This window comes from Leopardus geoffroyi, chromosome D4 (assembly GCF_018350155.1).
Source record: "Leopardus geoffroyi isolate Oge1 chromosome D4, O.geoffroyi_Oge1_pat1.0, whole genome shotgun sequence".
Classification (NCBI taxonomy): Eukaryota; Metazoa; Chordata; class Mammalia; order Carnivora; family Felidae; genus Leopardus; species Leopardus geoffroyi.
The window spans coordinates 6,403,644-6,420,045 of record NC_059342.1 but is presented as its reverse complement, the minus strand read 5'-3'; the positions used below and the strand labels follow the sequence as shown (position 1 = coordinate 6,420,045).

General features: G+C 40.9%; 1 protein-coding gene across 4 annotated transcripts in view; it reads left to right on the top strand.

The window, feature by feature from the left end:
- CD274 (CD274 molecule) overlaps nt 1–16,402 on the top strand; it is a 64,891-nt gene that overhangs the window by 35,634 nt on the left and 12,855 nt on the right. For 3 of the 4 annotated variants that reach the window (XR_006710499.1, XR_006710498.1, XM_045470261.1), the window contains exons 2-3: nt 5,568–5,792; nt 11,287–11,628. Coding sequence is in view for 2 of the 4 variants with exons in the window: in XM_045470261.1 (XP_045326217.1) it covers nt 5,609–5,792; nt 11,287–11,628 (526 nt within the window). In the remaining 2 variants the exon portion in view is untranslated. Of the gene's footprint in view, nt 1–5,567; nt 5,793–10,353; nt 10,410–11,286; nt 11,629–16,402 lie in introns of those variants that run through there. The other variant, XM_045470262.1, reaches the window with a different exon arrangement.

Here is a 16,402-nt window from a genome sequence, read left to right as displayed (position 1 = left end):
TGATGGATGTTTGGGGGCACCTGGGTGGCTCGGTCAGTTACTTCTGACTTCAGCTCAGGTCATGACCTCACGGCTCATGAGTTTGAGCCCCACGTTGGGCTCTGTGCTGACAGCTCAGAGCCTGGAGCCTGCTTCAGATTCTGTGTCTTCCCCTCTTTGTCCCTCCCCCACTCACGATCTGTCTCTCTTTCAAAAATAAATAAACATTAAAAAAATTTTTAAATTGATGAATATTTATATTATCCCTATCTTTTGTTATTATGAGTAACACTACTATGAACAGTTCTCAGGCAGATATAGATATAGATATAGATGTAGATATACATATAGATACATATATAGATATATGGGAGTGGAATTACTGGGTCAGATAGCAAGTGTGTTTCAGGGCTTTTTTCATTTTTTTAATGTTTATTTTTGAGAGAGGGAGAGAGAGTGGGGGAGGGGCAGAGAGAGAGGGAGACACAGAATCGGAAGCAGGTGGCAGGCTCTGAGCTGTCAGCACAGAGCCCAACGTGGGGCTTGAACCCACAAGCCGTGAGATCATGACCTGAGTTCAAATCAGATGCTTAACCCACTGAGTCACCCAGTTGCCTCTTTCACTTTTTGAGGTTGAACAAATACACAGTGCCAGCAGCAGTAAGCAAGGATACCAATTTCACTGCACACTTGTATAGTAGTTAAGAGCTTAGGCACCAAAGTGCCTGGGTTTGAACCTTGGTTGTGCCACTTCTGACTGTGGAAGCTTACACAAGTTACTTAGGCACTGGTGCCTCAGTATCCATATCTCTGAAATAGGGGTGATAACGGTACCCTCCTCATAGGATAAAACTTAAGCAAGCTAATATATGGAAATTACCAAGACAGAGTCCGACATGTACAAAATCTATGTCTTACTATTACTGTATTAATCTTTACTATAATGATTGCTTTTTGTTTTGTTAATTTGATAGTTGAAGAAAGTGATGATATAGTTTGCTGAGGTGTGCCATTGAGATGGCGTAATCGGAGATGACAGTAATTTAAGGGGGCAGCAGAGTCAAGGAAAGCTTTTTTCAGCACGGGCGAAGGGTGATTATATTTCAGAGTGTAAAGTGAATAAAACCAAGGCTTCACATGGTTCAGTCCAAGCATGTAATGGCTTTCTAAGGAAATATAAACTGACAGCTGAAATACTGAAAAATAATACATAAGCTTTCTGAAGAATTTCCTGCAAATGTTCTCCTCAGCCTGTTTAATAGACTCCAAGATCTTCTCTATGTATTTCTCTCATTCCCGATTTTTTTCCACTCACAGTACCTATTTATATTTCTCCTCCTTCTTCCTTCTTCTCGACTATGAAAAGACCACTAGACTAGACCCGGGTTGACTTCCTCTTTCTCCAGCCCATGTGGCTCACATGACTGTTCTCCGCCTGTGACTCTCAGCCTCCTGCACCCCTGAGGAATCAGCACAAATACCCTTTTTAAAAACTTGAGAACAGTCTCTGAACTCTGATGAATAAGGTGATCCACTTTATTATCTATTACCTTTCCTTTTCAACTCTTCACAAGAAGGGCACAACATATGTTTGTGCTACCCAGGGACACCAAAAAATCATACCCAGACCTCAGTCTTAATTCTGTTTCTGTTGTTCCTATGGCAAGCATCCCTGGAAATGCTGTACCACTTGGCCTGCTATAGTCCCATTGATTTCTTCTAAGTGAATCTGGGAACAAGCATTTCAATGTTAGAATGTATTCTTCCCCATGTCAGCTCCCCATCTTCCTCTTGCCCTCCATAAACGCATGAAAAATGATGACCTAACTGGGTTAAATCGTTTGTGGTTACAGCAGGCATTAATTATCCCCTTTACCAAAACCAATCAAATGAGGGTTATTTCCAGAATTATTGGAGTCTGTGAAATACAGGGTGACAGATACCAACCCTACTGCACCAGAAGCAAAACTAGGACTACCTTTCCAACCCAAACCTAGGCCAGCCCTCATGGGTGATGGGGAAACTGCTTATCTTCCCTGCCCATCTCTCTTTCTCAAAACAGAAAGGCCTTAATGTCTTTTCAGTAAAAGATGGGGAAAAGAAAAAAAAACAACTGCTTCTCATTCTTTTATGATGAGTCTGCAGTCAGGAGTGGCAGATTAAGTAGGTTCTCAATCCTGTGACTTGGATGTGACTATAACCTTTGAATAAACACTTATTCAGACCAGAGAAGAAAAATCAGTTATTTCCTTCAAAGGAGAGGCTTTGAAGACTTTTAGGTATTGAGAACTCACATAGTTCTTGGTTTAAATCTCAGTGTGAGTATAAGATAATACTTCTGGAGGCAATTCTACAAGAGACACTGGAACTAAATCATGCCCTTAAATCAAGTGAAATGACTCCGAGGGGACTGTTTGACTTGTATAACATTCACTTATGTAATTTTTAGTCTAGGATATTAAATCAATAAAGAATATTTTCTAGTATCCTCTAAAAGGGTATCTCCCACTTGTAAACTTTACTTTTAGTGGCCTTCATTTATTGAGATACCTTAGAACTAAGTTATTTCCCATAGAGTCCCAAAGTCCCACAGCATTGATTCAAGTCATAAGTATTTCTGTGGGTTTATTAATTCCTGAGGACAGGGGACATTGTTGGAGATCTCATCTTTGTTTTCAAGTGCCCACAGCATGGGAGCTCCCCTTTGAAGGCTAGATAGAACTCTTCAATTGGCCAGCCCATCCCCAGCTGAGGACAGGGAGAAAGGAGACAAATACAGTGTAAAGTGAGAGAAGCATCTGAACATGGGTGTCAGGTGATGACAGCTGCTTCTCTCTGACCATCCCCGTGTGTGAATTACTCCTGTATTTTAAACACTTGTGTGACTAGGGCAAAGTGTTATCAATGAAATCTGTTTGGCACAGATGTACAGATTATGAACAGATGATGAAGGAGGAAGCCAACAGAAGGCAGCAGGTGGCGGATAGGGACACAGAGAGAGAGATGGGCATAACACAGGGCAGCGATTTACAGTTGCACACGATCAAAAATAGAACGTGGAGACACATTTGGATATTCTCTCTATCTAGTAATAAAATGCATTTGTAAACTTTCAATGCAAACCAAGCAGGTTGTTGATATTCTTAAAGTCTCTTTATTTTATCCTGTTTGTGATGATCAAGAAAGTTTACTGGAAATTGCTCCTTCACCAGGAAATTGCTAATGGCACTTCAAGCCCAGTTGTTCAGAACCTACAGTCTATCCTCCTTTTAAGAACAGAACAAAGATCATCTCTCTCGTTTTAAGGGCAAATGTGGAAGTGGGATAGGCAGAACTAGAGTGAAGGGTGGTACTGATACTCGTTAACCAAATTACAGGAAAGGGTGCTACGTCTGCACTTGCAAAGAACTCTTGGTTCAGTTTTTCCTTAAACATTATACCATCAGTTTTCAAAACTTTAGTGTGCACATGAACCACCCAGGGATGGTGTTGAAATGTGCATGTCCAGACCAGCCCCAGGAGAACTGGATTCAGCAGAGACCTGGATTCTGTATTTAAACACCTATGCCAAGTCAACTGTGATGCGAGTCAACCTTAGAAACACCCTGAGAAATGGCACGTTGGCAATGATGAGTGTTTTCCTCTAAAAATGAATAGAGTAAGAGCAGTGAGAAAGGATATGGCAATACTGAAGATGATCTGGGTGTCTCATCCCACACCTTCGGCTTCTCACTTGTCTCCTCCTGTCTCAGCACTTCTCCGTCTACTTTACCCAAATCACAAAGTCAGGATTGTTTTGATTCTCATGTATATTTTTACGTTTTTTAATTTTAATTCCAGTACAGTAACATACAGACTCTCATATATTTTTTGAAGTGATAAATTCTCCTTTTTTCTAAACACATCCTGGTTTTTTTGTTTGTTTGTTTTTTAATATCTCCAGAAGGTACCAAAAACTTCAGTAAGAACCTTGATAAGCTGTATGGGAAGTCAATGGCTGAAGGGTGAAAACAGGTGGGGAAGATGAATAAGATCAGCAATCATCAAATTACTAATATGTAAATCACTGAGCAGCAATCTGAGTAAATACTTTCCATTCCCATCACTGAGTTCAGAGAAAGGCAGATTCCATTCACTCTCTGCCTTCTCTGTTGATCATTATGTAGATCCTGGACATCACCTTAGTAAAGCAAACAATAAACTAAACACCCTCCCTGCCCCCTCCTCTCAGTTTGAAAAATTATTCATAGATCATAGAGGCCATCTAAGAGGATATTACTTAATCCTCACTACTACTCAGTGAATTGGTTGCTCAGGATAACTTAGCTAGTTAGCAGCAGGTAGCTCTAGAGACAGTTTTTTTCTTTCTTTTTTTCCTCACACAATAGTCATGACCACATTCACAGGTCATGAAATCTTGTGTCCTGGGTCTTAACTCTCATCTTTAGAAAAATGAAAGATAAAATAGAAAATATCAGACAAAGTTGGGATAATACTACCGTATTCCACTATGTGGCCTCAAAAAGAGATTTGAAAGAGGGAGCGTCTCAGCTGAATCTCCAAGTATATTTACAATTTGATTGAGGCTAAAGAGAATTTCACACTCTCTACCAGATTTTTAAGGCAGTATCATCCTCAATATTTTTCTAGGTTAAATAATAAAAACGTGATACTCTTGAGAATGTGAAGTCTTACTTGGGAAGCAAATGCCATAACCAAGGCAATGGACATCTTGATATTCATCCGTTATGCAGTATTTTGAATTGCAGTTGAAATAAATAAGCAGGAAAGTCAAAACAATGAAGAGTTCAGGTTACCAATTTAAAATTACAAAGAGAGGGAGACAGAGAGAGACCAGAAGGGAGGGAAGAAGGAAGGAGGAAGAGAGGGAAGCACCTACAAGTCCAGCAATGGGGAACGCTTAAGTAAATTATGCCATCACCCTCTGTGTGACTCACATGGTTTTTAGCTAGTCTCCTCCAACGGTCTGGAGGGTTTTCCTAATCTTCGCCTAGAATGTGCTAACCTAACCTGAACCCCCAAGGATGGCAAGACAGCAGGGATCGAGAGCATTCTTAAAAGATGTAACTGGTGATGGGAAGTTCTTTTCATGTCAAAGCAACCTAAGTTTCATTATGTCGAGGAACTTTGAGGAAGTCCTCAAAATTCACGTATTAAAAGTAGATTTCCTATTACACACACCCGTACTTTCTAGAATAAAAACCAAAGCCATATGGGCTTGCCATTTTACTTCGTATGTATTGTGGAATTACATCCAGCTACGACAAGATGTACCTTCATCTTGTGAAAAGCTTTTATCAGAAGGCGGTGGGGGTTGGGGGGTGGGGGGAACCTGATGGGCAGAACGTCAGGTGTCTGGATTCCTAAAATAAAAGCCGTCTGAAGTCTTTGTAATCAGCTCAGACGTCAGTTTGTTTTCAACCTTTGTTTTATTTTTTCAACCTCTGTTTTAACAGAATAGGTAGGAATTATTAGATTGCTTTAATGAGGAAGCTTTTCTCTTTAACAGCTGATTTACAAGAACCCGGGCCTCTATTTTCGCTTTCGGTTTCTACTTTTTCTCCTAGAACGCAACCGCTTACTCCCCACTAGGAGCCCAGCCTAGAGAATGGATCAAGGACGAAGTGCGCGCCGGCGTCTCAGGGGCGGGGCTGCGGCCGGGTGGGGCGGAGTCCCGCCCCGCCCCGCCCCGCCCCCCGCCAGCTCATTAGCTCGAGAACCCGCGCCACCTGCTGCTGCAGCAGCTCCGGGGCCACCGCGTGCGGAGGCGCCGCCAGTCTCCCCGCCGGCAGGTAGGGAGCGTCCTTCCCTCAAGGAGTGCCCACCGCGGGATTCGCTGGCTGTCCCGGTTGGGGTTGGCGCTTTAAAAAATGCTCTGTAGACCTTTGGAATGGAGAGGGGAGGCGGACGAGGGAAAGCGTTGCTGGTTGGATGGGGCAATAGAGCAGATCAGCTGCATAGGTTAATAGGAAAAGCTAAAACGTTTGGCCTTTCGCCAGGTGGGATTCAGTTTTGCTTCATGTCAGTTTTGTAAGTATAAGTTTCCGCGCGTTCCTGAATATGGTCCTGACTTAGGTAGCAGAGTCTAGGGGGAAATTCCTAGGCTGGAGGTCGGACACCTGGGTCCTCGTCCATCCTCAGCTGCTCTCTGAGTACGTCGTACACCTGCAGCATCTCCTAAGGATCCCCTCCTACTGTAAGATCCAGGAAACCTCAATAGGAGTTCTTCTTGCTGCCTGCGCTGAGGACCTGCAGGAGACCTGCAGGCTCCAAATGGAGCCTTTGGACACATTGATCATGGTCTTTGTCTTATAACACATTGTTCCACCTTGTTTGCGTCTAAGAAATACCTTGTATGATTTTCTGTGGATTAAACAGTCTTCTAAAATACACAGTATGTATGTATATATATGTGTATTGTATATGTGTGTGTACATGTAGATAGAGTTTTTTTAATGCCTGCATTCCATGTTACTGGGTAACCAGGCAAAATTAATATCCCATTCTGGACATAAAGAGTATTTACAGTGTTTTAAGTATCTTAGCCATTCAGTGAACATCTTTGAATGTAAATCTCTGGGATATTGCTGATTATTTCCTTCAGGCAAACTCTTGTAAGTTTAACTACTTAGGCAAAGAGCCTGAATATTTTAAAGCCCTTTTTTTAAGTTTTTAATGTTTATTTTATTTGGGGGGTGGAGTAGGGGCAGAGAGAGAGAATCCCAAGCAGGCTCTGCACCATTAGCGCAGAGCCTGACATGTGTCTCGATTTCCACCAACCATGAAAGCATGATCTGAGCCGAAATCAAGAGTCAGAGGCTCAACCCACTGAGCCACCTTTTGAGGCAAATTGAAAAATCACCTTCAGGATAGTGCCACTTTCCATCGAAGTTGCCAGCAGTTTTTAAGGACTATGATAGTCTAAAGAAAAAATTAGCCTTATTCGGTGGAAGAGAGTAGGCAGAGGTTACAGGACAGTAGTTAGAGTGTAGTCTTACAGGAAGCCACAGAAGTACTGCTGGGATTTGAAGTCACCTGGGAAACATAGAAGAGGGTCTCAGGGTGACCGAGGGAAGGGAGTTGGGCACAGGGTTTAGCTGGGTTTAATAGGTCAGCTCTCTTGATCTATTGATGGGGTGGATTTTCATTTTGGAGTTACATTGTCAAACTCTAGGAAAAAAATTTTTTTTTGAAAATCAAATTATAGTTTATTTACATCAAGTAAAAGTCAAAGGAAACTCTAAACCAAACAGATATCAAGACACTGCTTACTCCTACTTATTGAGAAAGGAAGCTTGAATTCTTTTCCATCTTTTCCCCCTACCCTGGCTACCCTTGGGAGATGGAGGGGGTAGCATCAGTTCCAAAGGATTATACTGAGTTCCCCAGGCACAAACCTGCTTCCCCATCCAGAATGAACCATCATTTCTTTCCTAGTTCAAGTTTCCTTGCTCTTTGAATGCTCTTGTCGGGGAATCCAGATATACCATCAGAGTTTCTTACTTGAGGAAGATGTCAGTGTTCTCTTAGACCAGCTGCCCTGATGTTCGAGAGGAAATCCCAGGCAGGCTCCACACCGTTAGTGCAGAGCCTGATGTGGGGTTCAAACTCATGAACGATGAGATAATGACTTGAGTCAAAATCAGAAGTTGGACACTTAACCGACTGAGCCAGCCAGGTGTCCCAGAATGTTCTTTGTCCTCGATCAACAATTCCACTTGGGGAAAGTCTATCCTAGGACCTAGCATGGGGCTGAGCACACAGTAGGCACTTCCCAGATATTTGCTGTATACACAAATATGTATGATATTTTTAAACAATCTTATGCCTAACTATAGGGGAAGTAACCATTATGGAATCAGTAAGATACTTATGAATATCATTCAGTAAAATGGAAAATGTTTGTATTGTAATACTAAATGAAAAAAAATGAGTGTTAAATGTAGGATAAGGTTATAATTGTTTTTAAAAAAATTCATAGGGGAAAGGACTAGAGGTAAAATATTTGCTAGAATGCTCATAATGGTTTCTCAGTCTTAGCACTGTTGACAGCTTGGCCTAGACACTGCTCTGCTGTGGTGGCTGTCCTGTGCTTTGTGGGATGCTCAAAGACAGCATTCTTGGAGACCAGCAATCCTCACCCCCACCCCACTGCACTTGCACACCAAAAATATGTCCTGGCATTAGCAATTGTTTCCCAGGTTAAAGTAATGGAATAGTGGGTGATCTTTCCCTTCTTTTCTCATTTTCTGCAATGTGTTTATATTATTCTAATAATGAACAAAAAAACAGGAAACTAAATATCATTATTCTCCCTCAACTCTGATGCTTGAGGTTCCAGGGTTCTGTCCCTTCTGCTACTCTGCCTCACAAACATTCTGCAGGTTGGCAGGATGAAATGCTTCACTAAATTCATTTTTATGTTTTTCTGATAACTAAAGGGAAACATATCCATTTATTTGAAAATGTGCACACAGAAACACCAAAGAAATCATTAGTAAGATCATCTGCTTTTTTTTTCTTTTTCTCCCATTCTTTCTTTTAAAAATTATAAAAAGGTGAAAACCTGCTTATCATCCCTTTGATTTCACTCCTAGAGATAATCACCATCAGCGTGTTGGTATGGATTTTTCTGGGTATTTCCTATGTCTACACACACACACACACACACACACACACACACACACACACACAGATTTTTCTTTGTTTTCACTACAGTAGATTTCTGCTACATATACTGCTCTGCAAATTATGTTCTACAGCTTTGCAAAGTCACTACAATTCTATCCTTAATGGTATTACATTGTATGACTATAACAAAATGTATTTAACCCTTTAGGCTTTCTGGAGTATTCCCCAGTTTGGGGCTAGTGTTAGTAGTATCATCAGTTTACATGTATTGTTTATGTAAGTGTTCTTGTAGGATATATTTCTAGGAGAGGAGGTGAGAGCTCATATATCATATATACATTTAAAATTTTAATGGGCATTACCAAATTGCCATCCCAAAAAGGTTGTATAACTTCACATTCCTACCATTAGTGAGAAAACCCATTTGTCCATTTCTTACAAACACTAAATATTAGGAATCTTTATAATTTTGGCTAGGTTGACAAGTGAAAAATAGTACCTAATGTAAACTTATACTTTTTTAAAAACTGTTGAGATTAAACATTCTTTCCTGTGTGTATATGTCATTTGTACTTCTTATTCTCTGACCTGTATGCTAGAACTTTTTGCTCATTTTCTGTTGAGTTGTATGTAGTTTTCTTTTTGATTTTTAGGAGCTATTTGTGTAGTAGCCTAAATCTTCTGTCTTATATGTGTGTAGCATAGATTAATAAGTTGTGAGTTTTTGTATGTATACAAGAGGTCAAAGAGACCTTAAGAGGGAAAACTGACTTCTCAAAGTGTGTAAATACATGTATAATACAAGAGGGAGAATGTGTTAAGAATAGAAAGAGTGACTGTGAGTCATTAACATCTTAGTATGAATTGGTTGGATCCTACTTTTTCTCCTTCTCACTCCTGCTACTTGTAGAATCAATTTTATTGAGAGAATAGGATTTATAATTTGGAATAAGTGAAGGACAGAAGAGGAGATTTAGAAGGATGGCCCCTGGGAGAGAAGTGGAGTGGTTGGGAAAGTGATATGGAAGGCTTGAGTAGTTAAGGGTAGGATGAAAATATTCAGGTGCCATGGAGGGGGAAAAAAAGAGTTAAAAGGTGGGAGGTGTGGAAGTCAGACTCTCCTTTGAAATTTTTCACAGGGCAAGTTTGGATTTCCAGATATGTTCCACTGCAGAAAAAACATGAAATAGTTGAGAGGGTTTAGTGTAATATTTTCTCCTTGGTGTCTTTTGAGTTCTAGTATAAGTTATTTTCAGACCTTGTAATTACATTTAAAGATTCTAGGAAGGGAAGGAAAAATAAGATAAAAAGAGAGAATGGGACAAACCATAAGAAACTCTTAAACGCAGAGAACAAACAGGGCTGCTGGAGGGATGTTGGGTGGGGGGATGGGCTAAATGGGTGATGGGCCTTAAGGAGGGCACTTGTTGGGATGAGCACGGGGCGTCATATGTAAGTGATGAATCACTGAATTCTACTTCTGAAACAAAAAAAATAACAATAAAGATTCTCATCACAGTAACTTTTCTCCATTTGGCTTTATAGGACTGTGGGATATTAAGTAAAGGTATTAAACTTCTAAATTCCCTATTGCACTTCCACATTTATGAATCAGGCATTGTCTGGTTATCAGAAGACTATTTCAGTGAGAACTGCCAAGACCTGTCATCATTGAATAAAGCATTTTTCTTTTTGTGTTTTTCCATAATTCGGTCACTCCAGAAAAATGAGGATATTTAGTGTCTTTGCATTCATGGCCTACTGTCATTTGCTGAAAGGTAAGACACCAGATCGTTTCATTAGGTTCTATATTTGAAATATTTTACCATAAGTTAAAAACTAAAATAATTATTTTAAATGGATGTCATTTTTTTTTAGAGAACATTCTGTTTTTCCTTCTTTATTTCATAAACCCATTTCATTGGCCAAAGATATGGGGAATATGGTCAAACTGAAAGAAAGAAAACTTATCCATTAGCTATTTGTCTATTACCCATTATCCATTTCCCAGGGATAATTCCTGAAAATATCTGGGGAAATGGTCTATGTATGTACTTTTATTCATTTATTTTAAACAAGAACAGGATCGTTATATCCACCTTCCTCTGCAACCTGCTTTTCCCAGTGAGTATATTCTACAGAAGAATTATAGTATACGTTGAAAGTGTCAGGGTAACACAGTACTGGCATCCTCCTGAGACCCTCCCTAAATCTCCATACCCATGTACCTCTGGCTGGACAGCTGGTCAAGAGGTTAGGACAGTAAGAAAAGAGGACTGTTGGAATCTATCATTCAGACTGTCTAGAAGGTAAATAGGTATCCAACCAAAGGATATTATGGGGGTATCCGTATGAAACCAAGTCTTCCTGGCTATAAGTACACCATCACCATGTCATATTTCTACAGTAATATAGGTTTATGATTTGGGGACAGCAGCTTGTTTAGTGGATTTTACTATTCTGACTCATGGATGAGATTTAGGGTTCCAAAGTGTGCTCCGAAGCCACTAGATAAAATATGTATTTTAGGGAAGTAAGTCCTTGAACATAATGATCACATAAGTGACCAGATAAAGTGTTTGTAAACCCTGCGTCAGTCTGCACATTTTTTGAGGAGTTTCCCATCTTCTGAAGACTGATCATCTTTCTCTTCAGCGTTTACGATCACAGTGTCCAAGGACCTGTATGTGGTAGAGTACGGCAGCAATGTGACAATGGAGTGCAGATTCCCCGTAGAAGAACAATTAGACCTGGTTTCACTGATCGTCTACTGGGAAATGGAGGATAAGAAAATCATTCAGTTTGTGCAAGGGAAGGAAGACCTGAAAGTTCAGCACAGAAGCTACAGTCAGAGGGCCCAGCTGTTGAAGGACCAGCTCTTCCTGGGGAAGGCCGCGCTTCAGATCACAAACGTGACCCTGGAGGATGCCGGGGTTTACTGCTGCTTGATTGGCTATGGCGGTGCTGACTATAAGCGGATTACTTTGAAAGTTCATGGTAAGAGTAGTCCCCAGGTGAAGAGGGCCCAGTCTTGATGAAAACCGTGTCCTGGTGCTGGGAACATTTCCTTCTTGCAAGTGGACCTCAATATCCACGGTGGCAGTCTGTTCATTCATTCCTTCACACACTCATCAGGGAGCATTATGGGAACACTTCCTATTCAACAGCCCCCAGGAATCTAGAGCCAAACATGGCAGGGCCCTTTTTCAGTTCTCCTAAATATAAGCTTCTAGTATTTACTTTTTTTATTATTGTGAAAGTAATATATGTATTTGCAAATAATTCAGATACTATGGAGGGGAGTAAAATGAATTACAAAAGTGCCCTTCCTCCATTCACTGCCATTTTCCATGGCACACAAAGATGGCAACCACTGTTCGTGTGTCCCTCCAGGAATTTTTTTATTCCACTATAATTTCTTAAAATTTTATGAAGTCTGCCATCATTTTCCTTCCTTTATGCCTTTCTGTGTCAAGTCCCAATTAATATGTTAAAAACAAACCCCACTATAAAGTTTACATTCAGAAAGACTTGAAGTCAGTCTATGTAGGCAAAAAATAATCCTACCAAATACAAAGGAAACTATTCTTCAGAGACAGTGTAAACTAGGCTCACTGGGCATATATTCATGTTGAAAATATGTACCACTGTTATCTTGGAGTGTTGCAGAGGAACTGTGAATATCAAATTCCTGGGTACTGACCCACACATACGTCATCAGGTCACTTAGGTTCAAAGTTTTGCATTGCCACTAGCTAAGAAAAGGAAAACACCTTCAACACCTTACTTGACCCCCACTGCTTTCACTGTTTAGATTCACAGAATTGAAACATAAAAGGATCCCAAGTAAGAGAAACTAATCCAAACTCCCAAAGAACAGAAATCTCCCCTAAGGGATCTTTTGCTCACATGCTTTCCACAGCAACATCCTGTCCATAGGCTTATTGAAATTATTATCTGATACTAAGCTGAAATCTGTTCTCTCTAGTCATAGTTTTGAGATTATCTGCCTGCCTTTTTTGTTTACATGATGATCTTTTAGTATGTGACCAGAATCTAATCATTACCCTCCTTGCTCTTTCCATTCCTGGTTTACCCACCTTCCACTGGAAGATCGATTTTATAAGTAGAAAAAGTTTATATTTATCATAAAGGGATAACTGATCATTATAAACTCAAAATCAAAATTTTGTAGGAATTCGGAGAAATGCATCTATTTTATGGCACATTACTGAGTTTCTGATTCTGGATCAATTAGTGCTACTGTTGTCAAGAAGATGTCACTTGTCTTGGGAAGTAGATCTAATTTTCATTATATTTTACCATATACTTCCCCAGAACAGCAAGCTGGTGAGATCCCAGGTTGGGATTTTCAACTTTCCTTCAGTCTGTCAACAAATATCAGGCACTAACTGTTTCATGGCATTGAAGAAATTATCAAGACTTAGCCCCATGAATGGCCAGCATGGCTGGATCTGGGTTGGAGAAAAAGAGCAAAACCCTGTGGTCAGGTAAAAGGAAGTATAGGGTATAAATTTCTGCTTCCAGAAAAGAGGGTCTCTCATCAGCCATTAGGGGGTATGCAGAGAGTGGAACAGTTGTCCTGTAGCGAGTGTGAGTGTTCTTTTAGGTCCTCTGGGCTCTGTAATGTCCCTTGTTGATCTGTGACTTCCTTTGCTATGGTTCAACATAATAGAAAACCTTATAGCCTTGATGGTTTTTCCAAGGAAGCGTTCCTAATGGAACAAAGCAGATGAACATCCAGGTTTGAGGGTCTGATTTATTTTTGTTTTTTAAAGTTTATTTACTTATTTTTGAGAGAGAGAAAGAATCCCAAACAGGTTCCATGCTGTCAGCACAGAGCCCAACACAGGGCTTAATCCCACGAACTGTGAGATCATGACCTGAACTGAAATCAAGAGTCAGATGCTCAATTGACTGAGCCACCCAGGCACCCTGATTTGTTTTGACCATTCCATTTTGTATTATAAATTACTAAATTTGGCACCCTAGTCCCATCCCTCTTGTCATCTGTACACAGTGGTCTTGGGTGTTGAGTTGAACTACACTTGAGAGCAAGCCAGCCACCAAGCTTCGCATGCACTGAGGCAGAGTCGTTCGTGCAAATGTCCTCTTTCATGAACTTCACAACTCAAGCAGGTTAGAATTCCTGAGTCATCTCCATATGCAAATGATTTCACAGTAATGCTGTCAGGTTCCTCTCCCCATCACTGTCGACCTGAGTTAACAGCAGCTTTCCCACAGAGAGTTTACTCACCCTGGGATTTTAAGGGGGAAGCATTTCAAAACTGAAATGTGTAAGAGTTTAGTTTTAGATTAACTCAATTATTATATAGTTACCCTGATAAAGCTCATTTGTTCATACAAACCAAGGATTCATGTTGTCATTCCCCACCAACCCCATTTCTCCCCCCAGATTCACCAGCCATCCCCATTTAGGTGTTCTCTGTAGTGTTCCTCCCCATCTAATGTATCACAGAACATACTTATTCCCATCTAACACATCATATAAATGTGCCTGTTCTGTTTGTTATCTCTCTCCTCTTTCTTGAATATATTTCGCACAAAGGCAGAGATTTTGGTTTGTTTAATCACTGTTTTATCCCTAGGACTTCGCATACAAGAAGAGTGTGACAAGAACACACACACACACACACACACACACACACACACACACAATATTTGTTGAATGGGGTGCCTGGGTGGCTTAGTTTGTTAAGCATCTGACTCTTGATTTCATCTCAGGTCATGATCTCATGGTTCATGAGATCGAGCCCCACGGTGGGCTCTGTGCTAATAGCATGGAGCCTGCTTGAGGTTCTCTCTGCCTCTCTCTGGCCCTGCCTGGCTCTCTTGTGCATGCACACATTCTTTCGTATTCTCTCTCTCTCTCTCTCAAAATAAATAAACATGAAAAGAACATAAAAAATATATTTATTGAATGAATGAATGAATGAAGTATTTCCTCAAATAGGATAAGCCTAACCTTTTTGAAACATGAACAAGTTTGAATATGTGAAAATTTATTTCTGAGTCTGTTCATGAGGAATTGTCAGTACTTTCTGAAGAAGACTGTCTGAGGACCCTTAAGTAGAGGTAGTAAGGAGAGGAGCGGCAGCAGCTCTAGTAGCTGTCCTAGTAGTAACTGACACGTATGTAGTAGCTATTGCATCCCAGGCCCTGTCCTAAGCACTTTTCCTATATTAGCTCACTTAATCCTCAAATGACTCTATGGGGTAGGAGGTCCATCATGGGGTAGGAGGATGCATGTTTTCATATTCGACTATCTCTGCAATCTAAGTGCGTCTTTCAATAGATGCCATCTTGGATTCAGTGATGGGTATGGTGTGATTCTCATTTTATGAATAAAGAAACTGAGCTCCGGGGCACCTGGGGGGCTCAGTTGGTTAAGCGTCTGACTTCGGCTCAGGTCATGATCTCACGGTTCGTGGGTTCGAGCCCTGCGTCAGGCTCTGTGCTGACAGCTCGGAACCTGGAGCCAGCTTTGAATCCTGTGTCTCCCTCTGTCTCTGTCTCTGCCTCTCCCCTGCTTGCAGTCTGTCTCTGTCTGTGTCAAAAGTAAATAAAACATTGAAAAAAATATTTTTAATTTTTTTTTTCAACGTTTATTTATTTTTGGGACAGACAGAGACAGAGCATGAACGGGGGAGGGGCAGAGAGAGAGGGAGACACAGAATCGAAAACAGGCTCCAGGCTCTGAGCCATCAGCCCAGAGCCCGACGCGGGGCTCGAACTCACGGACCGCGAGATCGTGACCTGGCTGAAGTCGGACGCTTAACCGACTGCGCCACCCAGGCGCCCCTGAAAAAAATATTTTTAAGAAACTGAGGTCTAAAGAAATTAAGTAATTTACCCAAGTTCAGCTATTAGGTGGTAAAGCCAGGTTCTGAACTCAGGTAATCTAGCTCTTAAGTCTCTGTCCTTAATGACCAGGTTTTACCCCTTGTATTTATCCCTCCAGGGTATGTATGGAATTGTATATTGACTTCAAAACTACTGTGAACTTTTCTTGGTCTTGATATGACCACTGGATTAGCACATGTGTGCTCTATATCTAGTAAACCAGTAGTCTGTAAATGTTTTTGATAACCTACCCCATCAATAAAGTAGATTAGCTAATATGTGTGTGTAGTTATAAAGGATGTACTTGTGCTAATATAAAGGATATAGCATAAGAAATTGACTTTTTTAAAAGGTAAAAGAAGTTGAACATCGCTAATTTCATATGGTTCAACCTACTGCATTGTGCATTCCATAAATGTACAAAAATAGGGGGCTCTGGGGTGGCTCAGTCGGTTAAGCATCCAACTTTGGCTCAGGTCATGATCTCAGGGTTCGTGGGTTTGAGCCCCACCTAGGGCTCTGTGCTGACAGCTGGGAGCCTGGAGCCTGCTTCAGATTCTGTGTCTTCCTCTCTCTGCCCTTCCCCTGCTCACATTCTTTCTGCCTCTCTCTCAAAAACAAACATTAAAAATATGTACAAAAATAGAAAATTTTAAAGGATGGAATAAAAATTTAACATACCATGTTTTTTTTTTTTTTAAATTTTTTTTCAACGTTTATTTTATTTTTGGGACAGAGAGAGACAGAGCATGAACGGGGGAGGGGCAGAGAGAGAGGGAGACACAGAATCGGAAACAGGCTCCAGGCTCTGAGCCATCAGCCCAGAGCCTGACGCGGGGCTCGAACTCACGGACCGTGAGATCGTGACCTGGCTGAAGTCGGACGC